At 40.7% G+C, this 17,216-nt stretch overlaps 1 protein-coding gene across 2 annotated transcripts in view; it reads right to left on the reverse strand.

Annotated features, from left to right (window-relative positions):
- Positions 1-17,216, reverse strand: part of IFT74 (intraflagellar transport 74) — a 145,418-nt gene that overhangs the window by 24,075 nt on the left and 104,127 nt on the right. For both annotated transcript variants that reach the window (XM_063455182.1, XM_063455181.1), the window contains exons 14-16: positions 16,923-16,976; positions 14,343-14,440; positions 8,243-8,369 (exon numbers count right to left, since the gene is read on the reverse strand). In XM_063455182.1, the coding sequence (XP_063311252.1) occupies positions 8,243-8,369; positions 14,343-14,440; positions 16,923-16,976 (279 nt within the window). The remainder of the gene's footprint in view (positions 1-8,242; positions 8,370-14,342; positions 14,441-16,922; positions 16,977-17,216) is intronic.

Consider the following 17,216-nt stretch of genomic DNA (forward strand, 5'->3'; position numbering starts at 1 on the left):
TACTACCGATAAATTTTGTTTTTTTTAAGCTAGTTCAAGGTGCCTGGAACAGAGTGGGAATGATTTATTTAATTCACTTTCCCACGCTTTGGTGAATCATTGTTCTTTGAGTTAAATTTCTGGGGGTATGGCTACATAAATTGTGTAGATAAGTTTTTTGGGAGGCTTAAGGCCTACATATATGCGTTCAAAGTCCATCAGCTCTTGCCCCTTTACAGAGATATTATTAGACAATTTATATTTTTTGAGCTAGTAGCCAAGTTTTAAATAGGAGTAGCTCGCTAGTGGGTTAGTGGGTAGCTGATGGTTTTGTTGTAACTTAGCAAAGGTCATGAAGGTGTGGTTAGTGTAAAGTTGGTGGAGGAAGTGAAAACCATGTCTCTCCCATATTCTATGGTTGAAGTCTGGGATTAAGAGTGGAAGTGCCTTGAGATGCATAGCCAGGGATATGGGATATTGCTTATTCAGCTATTTGAAATATGTGTCCCATATGGATAGTGTTCAGGATGTGGTCGGTAAGCAATATGTTGCCCACAATCTTTTTGCAGGGGAAGTCATGCCATGACATGACATCTATCGCTATGTTGTGTGTCCAGCCACACTGGTTCCATTGCGGTTCTTGTGAGGCAGTTTTGGCCTGGATAATGCTACTTAAAATAGCTGCGTGGTAATACCATTTAAATAATGTTTAGCCAAAAAAGCGCGCTAAAACTGATGACTAATCTGCAAAAAAATTATGGAGACAAATATAGTGCAGAATATCTGGATAGTAAAATGTAAAAGTGTGGAATAAGGGAAAGAACTCACATATAGGGCTCTGGGTTTGCAAGGCTTCGCTTGAGGGCGAAATAGCCCACATTGTATAGATAGAATCCGAATAGTGTGTTTTCTGAAGTCAGATGGTTCTATGTAATATAGGACAGAGAGAGGCAGAAACCAATAATTGAATAGCATCTTCAACAAATTATTAATTAAAAAAAAGGGTTAAAAACTCTTACTTTGCGAGTGGTGGGTTATGACAACAAAGCTACCCACATAAAAGCATGTGTACGTGAAATGAAAACGGCTGTAGCCACTTGATAACAGTCACTTCTGGGTTTCGTCTGCCCCGATCACGTGATCACGTCCGGGTCCGCCTCTCCAGTGACCTGGGCTTCTTCCGACATCATGGATCTCTAGCCCCTTATTTTAAGTCCCTAACTCCTCTCCTTCTATTTTCTCATTGATCCAGGGGCGTGGTTTCATCGTAGGGCATACATTCTGTTCCTCCTCTATGTGTAATAGGGCTAGTGTCCATCCTCTTGTTACACATTGCATATGCCTTCCAGGCTTTCTCACCAACCCGCAATCTGTTTTCTCGATAGTGCTTCTCGGGAGTCTAGAAAGAATTGTTTAGTCAGAATTTCATCCATAGACATTTCGTCCATTTCAAACATCGGGCTGCAGCTGCCTGAATCCTCTCCGCCATCTTGTGAGAGTGTCTGCGTGGTCAAGTTCGCAGACTGTGTTTTCTGGCCGAACAAATTAAGCGCCTGTCGGCTTTGTCGGTGTGCCTCTTTGATTTGGAGCGAGACATGGTTATTTGGGTACCTGGAAAAGCCACGCCCCCTCTATTAATGTTTTTAGTGATCGTAATCCCTAAATAACTTAATTTGTTTCTGGCCCAGACTAATCCATAACTCTCCCGTATCTTATTCTGAACATCACTATTTATTCCCATCCCCATTGGGATTGTTTTTCAGAGGATTCAATTTACAGTTATATAGTTATATACAGAATATACAAGGCTATATTCAGTAAATTCTGTCATCGGAGCATCTAAAGATGTTTTAGGGTCTTCTATTGTTAATAGAATGTCGTCTGCATACATAGATATTTTATACTCATCATTATTACCCCGTAACCTTGAATATTATGATTATTCCTAATACTTATGGAAAGGGGTTCTATTGAGAGGATATATAATAAAGGGGATAGTGGAAAGCCTTGCCTGGTGCCATTGCTTATCGTGAAATCTTGGCTTTCAATAGCAGCAGATCTAGTGGCAAAGATAGCTCCTTGAGAATTCTTTGCAAGGCAGGTGCTCAGGCCTCACTCAACTCAGTGAAAGACTGCATTTTCCAACCTGCAGTGAAACACCTACCACTCTCATGCCTCACTCAACTCAGTGAAAGACTGCATTTTCCATCCTGCAGTGAAACACCTACCACTCTCAGGCCTCACTCAACTCAGTGAAAGACTGCATTTTCCATCCTGCAGTGAAACACCTACCACTCTCAGGCTTCACTCAACTCCGTGAAAGACTGCATTTTCCATCCTGCAGTGAAACACCTACCACTCTCAGGCCTCACTCAACTCAGTGAAAGACTGCATTTTCCATCCTGCAGTGAAACACCTACCACTCTCAGGTACTAACTGAAGCTGGAAGATACTCCACCTCCTGTATTCCTGGATTGCTAACATTCTCATGTATTACTATAGATTTGTAACCATTTTACCTGTAGTTTGTAATATTCTGTGCATGCAGTATATACCATAGTCATTTAATGTTTCTGACCAATATTTCATGTAGACAGTTATTCATATTTTGGGTGATAGAATTTGTTTGCTAAACTTTTCAATAGTATAGAACACATGGATACTCTACCCCTCTCCTCCCTCCCCCCACCCCCCTGCACTCTTTTCTCCTCCCCAGTTGTAAATACCTCCATATAACTGTTCAATCCTATTCTCTGTTATTCAGGCCTCACTCAACTCAGTGAAAGACTGCGTTTTCCATCCTGCAGTGAAACACCTACCACTCTCAGGCCTCACTCAACTCAGTGAAAGACTGCATTTTTTCTCCCCACTTCCCACCCACCCTCCCCTCCTCCTCCCGCCCACCCAGGGTCCCCCTAAATATATAGCACGCTCCTCCAGCTGTTTGAGATTCTCACCCAATTACCTCTTCATTCCCCTAACATCTTACCAATAGCTGCTTCTCTGTTAACTCGTTCAGCCATCACCTCCAAACTTCCCCTGCTACCTCTTGTCTCAAATCCCCATGGTTTTCTTTAGATTGTAAGCTCACAGGCCATCTAGTCAAGCACTTTCTATAAAAGAGCTCCAATGGCTAGATATCAGCTTACGGGCAGGGTTCTCTTACCTCTTGTATTTGTCTGTGTATATTGTACGTTTCTCCACTAATTGTACAGCGCTGCGGAATCTGTTGGCGCTTTATAAATAGCAATAATAAATAAATAAATAATAAACTAAACTGATAGGAAATAACTGGACAAGCAGTTGATTTTTTAAAAAATGAATACATAATTTATAAAGAGGATCCACTCTACACACAGAAAAAAAAACACCATTTGTGTTTGAAGTATTCATTTTATAGGTTACTCATAATCACTAAACTTGGTGCCAGTCACTCCTCCAATGCCAACTACACAGCATCTGCTGAGCTGAAGAAGACATATGTCAATTCTGTTGTGCATTCATTGGCTGTGAGCATCAGCTGAGCAATCTCTGTGTAAAGAATATACATCGAATAACATTTCTGGGCAGGCTAATGAAAACTGCTAGAGTTGGAGTTACACCACTTGCAGCAACATAAATATCTGAGTATTTCATACGGACACTATGCAAACACAGTGTCTTGGAACCATGACCACTTCACTGTTTTCAAGGTGTCATTATGATAACATTTTAAAATTAGTATTATATTTGTATATGTGTCCCTACACATAAATGCATACAAAGATGTAAAGTGTTTTAATAAACGTGAACAAAAAACAAATTTACTTTGCTACAGAGTCTAAATAACGCCAATAGGGATATTTCCTAAAGTGAGAATTGCTGCAATTCAAAGTGAAATCCAAAAGTTAGGCCACAAGAGCCGAATTACAAAAAATTCTCCATATCAATTCTGTTTATAATTTGGCTATTTTGAGCTTTACTCACTTTGAATTCCTGGCACACGGTGTATCCTCTGAAATTATATTTTGTGTTTTGCTGACCTTTCAGACAGAAAATGTTTTTTTTTCTTCATTTACACATTTGGTTACATCTTTAGCTGTACTTTAAACACGCCAAAATGTAGATATAAAAAAAAATTACAAATAAAAAAAGGTAAAAATCAAAGTGTCAAAAAAATAAATAAAACTAAATTGCTGAAGAGATTTCGACATGCTCTCTGCTGTAATTTATTTATTATACATTCTACTTTTAGAATATGACTGTATTTAGCACTTGTTTCTCCTATCACTGCAATTGCTGTACTTTTCTGTTGTAACAAATTCAGATTGCAAGTGAGAGGAATGGCAAAGCAGATTTGTGTTGGCTATAATTTATCTTACTTATACAATAGCAACAAGACATAGCAGTAGAAAATAAATAAATAAAAAATAATTCTAATCAGGAAGAGGATACAGTCCAGTTCCTTTAGATATGCAGTAAAGCAGCAGAAGGTGTGTGTACAAAAAAATGCAGCCTGAGACCAAACTTCTTGACCTAAGGAAATATATCTGAGAAACAATAGCACCAGTGGATTTGTTTACTCTTTGTCGTTTCCTCTTTCTTCAACAGTTATGGCGATGCTTTTTAATTAACCTACTGCCATCTGAGTAGAGGTAGCCAAAATGACATTTGATTGTTTTATTAAGGAAGACATGACAATTTGCACCGAACTGAATAGTTGGGTCAGATATTAACAAAATACTGGCTTGTTCAGAACATATCTTCTGTAGGGTAGATTTGGTACATTATTAAAAGTGATTGTATGCTAAATGATGAATTGTGGTAAACTGAAAATTAGTACAGTTTCAAATATTATTTCTAATTTGGCTATACAGACTTAAAATTTGCATTGTGTTGTCAATTCGCAATTCAGTATGTGAATAAAGAACCACAAGGGATTTTTTTGTTTTTGTTTTTTTTAATGGGGAAAAAAGGGATCTTACTTTTTAACTATGTGTAAATATTCTCTCCCCCCCCCCCCCCCCCCACAATTTTTGCATCCAGCGTGTCGCAGAAGCGCCTCTAGCTGCTGTTAGGAAGACAGCCACTGAAGGTTGGATTAACCCTGCAATGTAAACATAGCAGTTTCTCTGAAGCTGCTATGTTTACATCTGAAGGGTTAAAACCTGGGGGACCTAGCACCCAGACCACTTAATGGAGCTGAAGTGGTCTAGGTGACTATAGTGTCCCTTTAAATTAGAATGTACCTCTCTCCCTTGACACATCTATTCACCTATTACCTGTTAGGTAAGCTAACATTAGGCAATGCATCTGTTGCGTAAAGAGTGGTTTCTGATCCAAAGGTTCTAACAAAGAAAGTAATAGCTGCACTGATTTCCTTTAAAGGAACACTATAGTCACCTAAATTACTTTAGCTAAATAAAGCAGTTTTAGTGTATAGATCATTCCCCTGCAATTTCACTGCTCAATTCACTGTCATTTAGGAGTTAAATCACTTTGTTTCTGTTTATGCAGCCCTAGCCACACCTCCCCTGGCTATGATTGACAGAGCCTGCATGAAAAAAAAAAAAACTGGTTTCACTTTCAAACAGATGTAATTTACCTTAAATAATTGTATCTCAATCTCTAAATTGAACTTTAATCACATACAGGAGGCTCTTGCAGGGTCTAGCAAACTATTAACATTCAGGGGATACGAAAATCTTAATTAAAGGGACTCTATAGTCAACATATAAAAGCAAGAAAGACAGGTCCCCCAGCCTTCCTTCTTGCTTTTATATGAACTTACATTTAATAAAAATAATTTTCGAGGTGTTTTTATATTAAAAACTTACCTCAGTTCCAGCGCCGAGCTCCCAGCCATGCCGCACCCCCTTTTTCGTCAAAATGACGAAATCGCGGGGCCCAATAGGACGCTTCTCACAGAGAAGAGTCATCGCGATGCGGTGGGCATGCACGGCTTCGCGCTGCACCAATCGCGTTCTTCATAGAGCGGCATTGACAGCCGCCCTATGAAGAAATTCAGCGCTTTACTGCGCATGTGCGCGGAATGCGCGTTCGCGAGCTGAGCTGTCTGACTGACAGCTCAGCTCGCTTTCTAAAACTAGCAATAAGGGGGGGACCTACTGTCCCCCCTGGCCGGCCCCCACCCCTGTGCGGCGGGTGGGGGCCCTAAAATTCACAATAGGGGGGGGGGGACCTACTGTCCCCCCCCTGGCCCCCACCACTGAGCGGCGGGTGGGGGCCCTAAAATTATCAATAAGGGGGGGACCTATTGTCCCCCCCGGCCCCCACCCCTGAGCGGTGGGTGGGGGCCCTAAATACAAAGGGGGGGGGGGGGGCCCTAGTTAACCCTTCCCCCCCCCCAAAAAAAAAATCACCCTACCTACCCACCTCACCCTAAAAATAAGGGGAGGAGAGTAGGCCTCCCCCCCTTCAACCACTATTGTGGACAGAAAGCGTCCCTGTGGGTTCGGGCTTCAGCTATCAGCTGAAGCCACGCCCACAGCAGTGCTGACAGCCTCAGCACACAAAGCGCGTTCACAGTGCTTTGTGTGCTGATAGCCCGTCTGAAGTATTCACCCAGAATGCATCAGACGAGAGGCCTTTTTAGGGCCTCTGAACTCGGAAGTCCCTCTGGTGGCCGTCTGATTGACTGCAACAAGAGGTGTTCCAAGCTTCCAATGTAAACACTGCATTTTCTCAGAAAATACAGTGCTTACAAGAAAAAGGCTCCGGGTAGCTGTAGCACTCACCTGAACAACCTCATTAAGCTGAAGTTGTTCAGGTGACTATGGTGTCCCTTTAAACAGAACTTGCAATAAAGAAAGCCTAAATAGGTCTCTCTTTACAGGAAGTGTTTATGGAAGGCTGTGCAAGTCACATGCAGGGAGGTGTGACTAGGGTTCATAAACAAATGGATTTAACTCCTAAATGGCAGAGGATTGAGCAGTGAAGCTGCAGGGGCATGTTCTATACACCAAAACTGCTTCATTAAGCTAAAGTTGTTCAGGTGACTATAGTGTCTCTTTAATCCCTTCAGTCCCATTAAAGGGACACTGTTGTCACCAAAACAACTTTAGCTTTATGAAGCAGTTTTAGTGTATAGATCATGCCCTTGAAGTCTTACTGCTCAGTTCTCTGTCATTTAGGAGTTAAATTGCTTTGCCAAATTTAATTTTATGTCCCAATTCATTGGGCACTGTATTTAATTAGTGACTTGGCAGCAATAGCACATTAGACCCATGCCATGGAGGCATAAGACAGGTATTAAACTTCCCTTATACTAATCTCCGTAGGCTTTCTTTTTAACTATTTGCCTGCAAATAGTTAAAAAAGTGTATCCACAACTTTTAGTTGTCAAATTATTATTATTATTATGATATTTATAGAGCTCCGTCAAATTCCGCAGCGCTTTACAATGGGTGGACGAACAGACATGTAGTTGTAACCAGACAAGTTGGACACACAGGAACAGAGGGGTTGAGGGCCCTGCTCAATGAGCTTACATGCTAGAGGGAGTGGGGTAAAATGACACAAAAGGTAAGGATAGTATTAGACTAGTGACAGTTGCAGAAGAGGAACCAGTTGGGAGCTATTAACAGTTTAATTGATCCGATGATGCATCATGTACCCGATAAATGGAATTAAATCACCTCATCCCTTCAATACAAAATGCAAGTATTTTCAATGAACAGAAGATAGCCTTATGTAATGTAACCTAATCAAGTACTATGCTTTTATATGTATTGTTTTTAAAGGAAAGCCATAGGCACTAAGACCACTTAATCTCATTGAAGTGGCCTGGGTGCTGTGCACCCGTGTTTTAATCCTGCAGCTGAAAACATTGCTGTTCTGCCTCTAGAGGGTGTCACTAAAACTCTGCTATTTCAATTAGATGGCCTCAGAGAGACCCTGTGATTGGAGCAACACTGAGTTTTGCCATGTATGCACACTAGCCTCCCGATGCTTTCCTATGGGAAAGCATTGAATTGGCTAATATCACAGAAGAAAAAAACACCTTTTTTTTACCCGGGGAGTGCAGGCCTGGTCACTCAGACGGCGACGAGAACACTGGAGAGTTAGGAATGCATATTTTTATTTCTAGTGCTATATTGTTTCTTTAATTATACTACAGTTTGTGCACATATACTTTTCCAAGGATCATATTTTTTTTCAGTATGTACAGAGGTAAATCTTTTCGCTTTGAAATATATGTATACATTACACTCACAGTAATTTCGAAGTAGCTATTACCATATAGACAATACATTTTGCTTACCAGATGTCAGATTTTTTGCAGTACTCTGAGATTTGTGCATCTCAGTCTCCTTAAAGTTAAGGTCATCTTGCATTATTTTTAGTTCTTGGGCTGTAACGGACGAAATTTGCTTCAACCTATAAGTATTCTGCATTTTGGAACAAAAGGAAATATTATTAAACAAAAAAAGTGTATTTTTATTTCTTACATGTAATGCCAATTATGGTAACTGCAGACTGAATTTTAAAGGTGAAACATACCAAATATGCTATTTGTTTGATTTATTCTGCCATTAAAACTACTTGAGTCTCATTTTTGTAATTAGCATTGTCAGGACCTCTAAAGATTGGTAAGGGTATTTTTTTTTCAATTGTTTCCTCACAGCCCAACATCCCCAAAAATCAGCTAAGAAAAAAAATATATTGTAAAACATGGTTATTGGACCCCAAGTTAATACTAGTAATACTAGTGGGTACAATGCTCAATTTAACCAATACATACATATAATTTATGTGGCATATACTGCTGTGATCCAGGATAGTTTTATCTTCAAAATCTTTTGACATCCTGCAACACAAGATGATGCTGGCATAGTTTAGTAATATGGGAATTTGTGACATTGGAAAGAATGTCTAGAACAACAGGAAATGAAAAGGTCCCTGGAAATCCAGGCTGTTGATATACAATTAACTGTTTAAAGCAGAACCAACTAAGGTCTGGGAATTTGGGTTTAAGGCAATCACCCATAAGTGAGACTTACTTTTAGATGCATAGATTACATAGACAAGTGTACAGTAGAGGCGCTGGATCCTTGTATAATGGCCCCGTATAAGGTCCCCACATATGATGTCTGCCAGTGAGTGAGTGGTGGCTTTTTTTGTAAATTGCTGTTTTCAGACACTATATGCAAGGACGTAGTAATAGGGTATCTTCTTCCAACAAAATTGATTCAAGGAACATAGGTGTCAATTTAATATTATTTTAGAAACCCAACAGAAAATTATGAAATGTTTTCAAATTTCAGATCATCTGAATTTTGACCAACAGAACTCGATAAATGGATTGGCTGGTCGAAATGGAATTCTAAACTTATCGGACACATACAATAGCGTAGTCAAAACATATGGGAAACAACTTCAATTTGCACAATATGAGAACATTTCATGTTTAAATGTTTGCATCAATACTGTCTGGTTAGTGCTGTGGTCACTGCCACAGAACTGCGAATCTCAGGTTCAAATCCCAGTCAGACCACTTTACCAGTAAGTAATGTATATTAGTAAGTAATGGAATACGTTGGTACTGTGTGTGTGTGTGTGTATGTATGTATGTGTGTATATATATATATATATATATATAGTACATACCAACAGAGTTGTATGTGGTACATACTCTGTTGGTATGTACTTTACAAGTAACACCAAGCCTCCATTCCAAGCCAGTAACCAACCTCATTGCATTAACAACGAAACAGCTGTCCTTTTCCTGAGTTGTGTTTCAAAGCTGTTGTATACAGCAGAAACATACTCCAAGGAATCCATGTATATAGTGGAATTATGAGGCAAACATGTGGTTCTTTGTTGAGCAGTAGTGAGAACACTGTTAAAGTGAGATTGTGGGAAAAGCAAGTCTTATGACTTGACTGGTGTGTGTGTTTGTGTTTAGCAATATATTATCTATATATATATATATATATATATATCTCCAAAACTCAGGATGTACACTCAGGACTTTCAAATTGGAATAAAGCGATTTATTAAAGATAAACAAACATGCAGCAAAAAAATTGACGTTTCGACCCTGCCGGGTCTTTTTAAGCAAAAAAACAATTCAACGTTTCGACCCTGCCAACGCCCATGTTGCCAACCGACCTGGGCGTCTGCAAGGATGGGGGGGGGGGGGGAATTGCTGATGTCGCTGATTGGCTAGAGCGGTCAGCTGGCACTCTAAGCCAATCAGTGGCACCCATGCCTGACGTCAATCTGCACTTCCAGACACTCCATTTCAGAATACCACTGAGCAACCTGGAGATCAGGAGCTGGAGAAAGCATTTGGGGTTAAACCATTTGAGAGAGATTTAACCTCTTAAAGGAAAGAGAGCACCCAGGGGCCTCCTGGCATCATAGCATTTTCATTTAGATTAAGTTGTTATGGTGACCAGAATGTTCCTTTAACTAACTAAGGAACACCATAGTTGTGAAAACGCTATTCACCCTGGCTTTATGTGATAATGACTATGCCCCTCCCCTTCATGACACTGTCAAAAATGGACCAAGCATGGATGTCATTACAATTATGCCCCCCTCCCCCAACCCCCGAAAAATTCCTGCGGACGCCCATGCCTACCGATACGTGCAAAAATGGCTTATATTAAATTGCTCTATACCGTCTAATATTAAATCAACCCTATTGAGTTAAAGGTGCTTTAAATATCCCTTTAACCCCTTAAGGACCAAACTTCTGGAATAAAAGGGAATCATGACATGTCATGTGTCCTTAAGGGGTTAAAAATGAATGGGTAGGTATATAAAACAGTAGTGCTGAAAAAAACCAAAACATTAATATAGAGGTAAATATGTGTCTTTGTGTGTATATATTATTCAAGTGATGCCGATAACACAAAAATCAAAACATTTAACAAGAAATATCCCATGATCTAGACCAGGGGTAGGCAACCTTTTAGCAACACTGTGCCGATATAGGATTGTGATGTCCCGTAGCGTGCTGGTCCTATTTTTTTTTATAAATCGAGGTGTGTGTGCTGCCGTATTCTGCTTGTGTTATTTGTACTGTAATTGCTTTGTATCGTTGTATTTGTGCGTATATATGCAGAACTGTCTTTAATAATGACTGGACCCTGGGCAAAGCATTTGCTTAGGGCCCCCTGGACCTTGTCCCCCCTTCCCAGGCATGCAATCACGTCCTCCACCTCAACACAGTGGCGGACCTAAAGTAGAGAGGTGCAAGAATTCTTGGCGGTCTCCCTGTTGCACGGGTGATTAAAAGGTAGATCCCCATCTGTCGTGCAACTCCAGAAATGCATTGACAGCTGGGGCTCTACCATTTACTCATGTTTGCAGGTCTGTATTTAGCACTAAGCAGTTTTTGTGTGTTTTTGTGGAATATGTTTGTATGTGGTGTTGGCGTGATTGCAAGCACACACACACACAGATATACTGACACACACAGAGACATACTGACATACACACAGACATGCTGTCATACAAACATACTGACACACACACACAGATATACTGACACACAAATAGACATGCTGACATACAAACATACTGACACACACACACACAGATATACTGACACAGATATACTGACACACATACAGATATACTGACACACGCACAGACATACTGACACACACAAAGACATACTGACACATACTGACACACAGACATGCTGACACACACAGATATGACACACACACAAACATACTGACACACACACACTGACAGACATACTGACACAGACATACACTTTAAAACTCACCCTCCAGTTTCCTACCTTTCCTGCTGGTGGCTGAAGGCGTTGGGAGTTGGGGTCTAGACCTCTTGGCCAGTCCCACTCCAATCTGCCTACTCTTCTTTCCTGCGCGCTCCTCTCTTTGTGGGAGGAAGTGATGCGTGGCCGTCACTTCCTCCCAGCCTGCTGCCGAAAAGCAAGGGGTCCGCTCGCGCTGTTAAAGCACCTCAGCGTGTGCCGGGTCCCTGCTGACAGAAGCCCAGCGGGTGGTTCTTTTGTGCATGGGCCACCCGGTGGGCCTCCTTAGTGTGCAGATTACCAGCCAGAGGGTTAGAAATAGTTGAGGCCAGCAGGGCTCATGGTGCAGCTGCCCAGTTTGCCCCGCGTTAAAGAAGGCCCTGCGTATATGAGCTATTATATTGTTTATGTTCATGAGTAGTTTATGGTATTGTGTATGATACTAATGAATGTAAGCTGTGTATGGGTGCTGCTTGTGGAATTGTGTATGTGTGGATGGACATGTCAAAGTGTGTGTTTGGTAGTGTGTGGGGGCTGTTTGGGGTATTGCATGTGGAGTTGTGTGCATGTATGTGGATTATTAGTGGTGTTTCGTTTGTGCGGATTGTGTGTATGTTTGTGTGTGGGCTGTCCGTATTATTTGTATGAGGGGAGGGTTATTCTGCATTTCTGTGTATATCTAGCAGTGTGGGTGGCTTCCCTGGGTTCCAGTGGGGACTAGTCCGGCCAGGTACAGGTCAAGGACATGAGCTGCAACAGCAACTGCGAGCTGCTCTACTACAGAGTGGCTTCCTATTCACAAGTGCTGGGAGGAAGTGATCTGAGATCACTACCTCTACGTGCTGCAATGCATAAATTGAGGATTGTCCTTCACCACCTTTTCGGATTAGCAGATATCTGAAGTTTTACTGGGACTCCTGATAGGCCAGAGCCTGTTTGACTCTAGCAGCCTTGAGTGCCGTGCAGAGACACCTCGAGTGCCGTGCATGGCACTAGTGCCGTAGGTTGCCTACCCCTGATCTAGACTAATTTTACTACCAAACTTAAAGGGTCAGTCTAAGCAGCAAACACACTACAACTTACTGTAGCCTCAGCAATGTAAACACTGCCTTCAGTATACCTCAAGTGGTCCAATAATTGAATATTTGTTTGATTGACCAGTCTTAATTTTTCTAATCTTTTTGAGTGATTGCCTCAAAAAAATGTGATTGCCGTTGAGTGACTGCCTCAAAAAATAGTATTGCAAAGCAACCAGTTTGTTATATTTTATTTTACTTGGTCTAAATCACAGAGGCCACATATTTGTCATGACGCACAACAAATATTTGTTACAGAGAAGTTTTTAAAAAAAACTTAATAGCTCAGCTTAGAATGGTCCAAGCTCCTTGGAACACAAACGGATCTCTAGAAAACATAGCAAGGCACATGTATATATGTAAACACTTTGCCCGTTCTTGCTTCTCACACTTAGAACTTATAGGGTTACTCCAACCACCATAACCACTTCAGTGATTTGAAGTAGTCATGGTGGTAGGAGTATGTATGTGCAGTGTTTCAGCGTGCGCATGCAGAACATTTCATGCTTGAGACTTCTCTTATTTTTTATGAGGGTGTGAAAAGAGAAATTTTTATTTTTTTACAGTTCAATATCTTTGGTGCGGGACAAGATAGGAATGTGAAATTCCCACAGATATAAGTCACCTATAGTAGTATACTGCAGTAAAAATGTTAGCATTTGAGATCCCAATGTTTACAGAGAAAGGGCGAGAAGAAATCTGCTGGATAGCATACTTCATGTAAATAAAACAAAAATAATAAACTGATGCTTTTTGACGGGTTTTGACAGTTTTGGTGTAGTGTGGCAGTGGACGGGCGTGCATAATAGCCCCCTATGAGGATATGTGTAATGATGATCTTAGCTACAGGATAAGCAGCAGCCACGGTGAGATTGGTGTGCTGGGAGACTTAAAGGACCACTACAGGCACCCAGACCACTTCAGCTCAATTAAGTGGTTTGGGGGCCAGGTCCATCTAGTGTTAATCCTGCAGCTGTAAACTTCGCAATTTCAGAGACACTGCTATGTTTCACTCCCTGACAGCCGCTAGAGGCACTTCTGCGCTTCTCACTGGGAAAATCACAGTGAGAAGACGCTGGATGTCCATAGGAAATCGTTGAGAAATCGTTGGACTGATTGAACGAGCCCGCGGCTCTTGCAGCGCATACGCATTCGGCGCTGGTGTCGGCAGGAGGAGGAGACGTCCCCAGCGCCAAGGGAGCCCGGCGCTGGAGAAAGGTAAGTGTTTAACCCCTTCAGCCCCCCTTCAGCCCAGCGGGAGTGGGATCCTGAGGGTGGGGGGGGGATCTAAAGACCCTATAGTGCCAGGAAAACAAGTTTGTTTTCCTGGCACTATAGTGGTCCTTTAAGGTAAGTAAAGCTTATTTAATAAGCTATTTAAGGGGAATCCAACAAATGCAATTTTTTTGTAAAAACACTAACCTTAGGAATAAATGCTTTTATTCCTAACATTGGCTACTGATGGACAAAACAGGATTACAAATATAGCAGTTATTCATGTGAATGTCATTATTACAGGCAATCAATGAAAGGAAAAACAGAAAACTTACCCTGCTCATATGCTCCAAGAGCACAACAATATTTGCTTCCGTTTCAGATTTTTTTGCAAGTTCCTGATTTTTGCTTTCTTCATAAGTTTCAAAAAAACCTAGAATAAAATATTAGTTTATATTTTATTATTGACAGGGGAAATTCACATTAAATTATTTGTTCCCATCAGAAAAACAAGATAAATATAATTAAACCTTTTGCAAAAGAAAAAATGTTATTAACAAATTAGTTTCACGGAACTTGTATTGAAATACTTCAAGTTCCATACCTTTCTGACATAGCAAGCACCCTTACTAATTACATACCCCCCAAAATTGGGAGGTATGCAACTTGGATAGGTAGGCTTGAAATGGGCATTCCCAGTGATGTGCCTCGTATCCTTGGAGTTGCCCATAATTAGTGACCCCATCTGGAAAAGGGGCTGTCCATCCACTGAAGGACAGAAGGTGTCTGTCTGGCAGGTCTCCAGCCTGTAAGACCTTGCAGAGAGCACAGCTAAAGGGTCGTATTGCCCAGTACAAACGCATTTAATGATGCACTCATGTTTTGCTGCATCACTCTAACAGCAAATTTGCTTGTATTACAGAGGGTCCTAGAGCACTGATACACTAAGGGCTGCCTGCACACACAGTTTGTTCGCAGTCTGTCCGAGGTCATAGGGAACACATATAAATAGAAGTGATAATGTTAATCTCATTTTGCAATGTTGAGGGGAACTGCAGAGGAGAAAGCGCAGGCAAACACACACAAGATAGGGCTGCCTCTGTGTGTATGCGGTTATTGCTCGGTGTGAACCAGCAGCAGCAGGTAAGTTAGGTTGGGCAGCAGTTGGTCAACATAACTTGCCTGCTGCTGCTGGTTCACACAGAGCTAGCTTAAAGGGACACTATAGTCACTACAACAACTACAGCTTAATGTAGTTGTTCTGGTAAGTATAATAATTTCCTTCAGGCATTTTTTCATGCAAACATGGGACACTGCCAAGTGGCCATTCCTCAGATGGCCACTGGAGATGCTTCCTGGAGCAGTGCTGCATAGTAGGCAGCACTGCCGTTCAGCATGGGGAAGCTGAATTTTCCTCATAGAGATGCATTGATTCAATGCATCTCTATGAAGAAGTGCTGAGTGGCCCCGTCCCCATCCCGATGTTAGCCTTTAAACCGTAGGATTTGACCCAACATAAATCAATATGCATCATTTAAAAAACAAAAACATTAACTTACATTAAATGTAATATTGTAATATGTAGCGAGAAGTAACAATTTGATGACAGTTGTCCTTTAATGAGTGACTGAAATTAGTCACAACATCATGGGAGTATGCCAGCTAAGGAGAGAGTGTAAAAGTTTTTTGTTTTTTTCTCTCTCTCACTTTATACCGATCTGAATTAATATGATAATGTGTCTGCTACTTCTGTAGTAAGTTGGGAAAATTCTTCCAGAATATTTTTTTTTTTTACATGCATGTCTTTTAAATGTTTCTAAACCCTATTTTGGTCTTCTAATTAAAAAAAAAATTACATTCATATCTATAATAAAATACTGCCATTATACAAAATGTATTTCCCGGTGCAGTGCTGGTATGTTTTATGAGAAAAGAAAACCTTCTCAAATTATATTTTAGTTTTTTTTTTGGGGGGGGGGGGGGGGGTTTGCTCTGGTAGTTATTTAACAAATACTGAGGTAGACAGAAATATACATGAATTTCAAGCGGAAAAAAATAATCCGATTTGTGAATACAGATGATATGGAGAATTGCACAAACTCACCAATTTTAGCATTATAAATCCTGCTATTAGATTTTCAATTCTCTGTTTAATAAATAACACCATTACACATTAGTACTATTAAAGGATCACTATAGGGTCACCAACACAAACATGTATTCCTGACCATATAGTGTTAAAACCACCACGTAGCCCCCCTGGGCCCCTTATGCCTCCTTAAATATAGAAAAATCTTACTGTATTCAAGCCAGAAGCTGTAGATCTGCATGTGGTTTGCCCCTGAAAAACAAGCTGTCTGCTGACATCATCAGAAGTGGTGGCCTGATCCAATCACAGTTCTTCCCCATAGGATTGGCTGAGACTGACAAGGAGGCAGATCAGGGGCAGAGCCAGCATGATTAAACACAGCCCTGGCCAATCAGCATCTCCTCATAGAGATGACTTGAATCAATGAATCTCTATGAGGAAAGTTCAGTGTCTGCATGCAGAGGGAGGAGACACTGAATGTTTGGATGCATTTTAGGCAGCCATGACCCAGGAAGGATCTCTAACAGCCATCTGAAGTTATCACTAGGTTGTAATGTAAACACTGCATTTTCTCTGAAAAGACAGTGTTTACAGCAAAAAGCCTGAAGGGAATGATTCTACTCACCAGAACAAATTCAATAAGCTGTAGTTGTTCTGGTGACTATAGTGTCCCTTTAGGTATCAATTGTATAATTAAATATAATTTGACACTATACTGAACTTGCATTGAATAATTATATTTCTTCAAAAAGGACAAAGACTTTTGTTATGTTTATTTTAATATGCGATTCCAACTGCTTGTTTGACCATTAAAGCTCCCACTTACGGTCCATGCTTTCTTCTCTCTTCTTCAATTCCTTATACTTTTGTTTCTTCTCACCTGAAAGCAACAGATTTATATTAATTAATAGCAAAACACAAACTGCCACTGTCACATGTTGTGTTACAAGGAATTATTTAGTTTAAATGCAATATATGCTATAGATTGACCAGTATGAGGGAGGAGAATGACACACAGATATATGAAGTTTGTTAATGAAGTAAGTTTCATCACAATTGAGGGGGAAAAACAACTTACTTTTGAAATAGGATAGGCACATTACTTTACTATACCACACTT

The sequence above is a fragment of the Pelobates fuscus genome, chromosome 5, assembly GCF_036172605.1.
Source record: "Pelobates fuscus isolate aPelFus1 chromosome 5, aPelFus1.pri, whole genome shotgun sequence".
Lineage (NCBI taxonomy): Eukaryota > Metazoa > Chordata > Amphibia > Anura > Pelobatidae > Pelobates > Pelobates fuscus.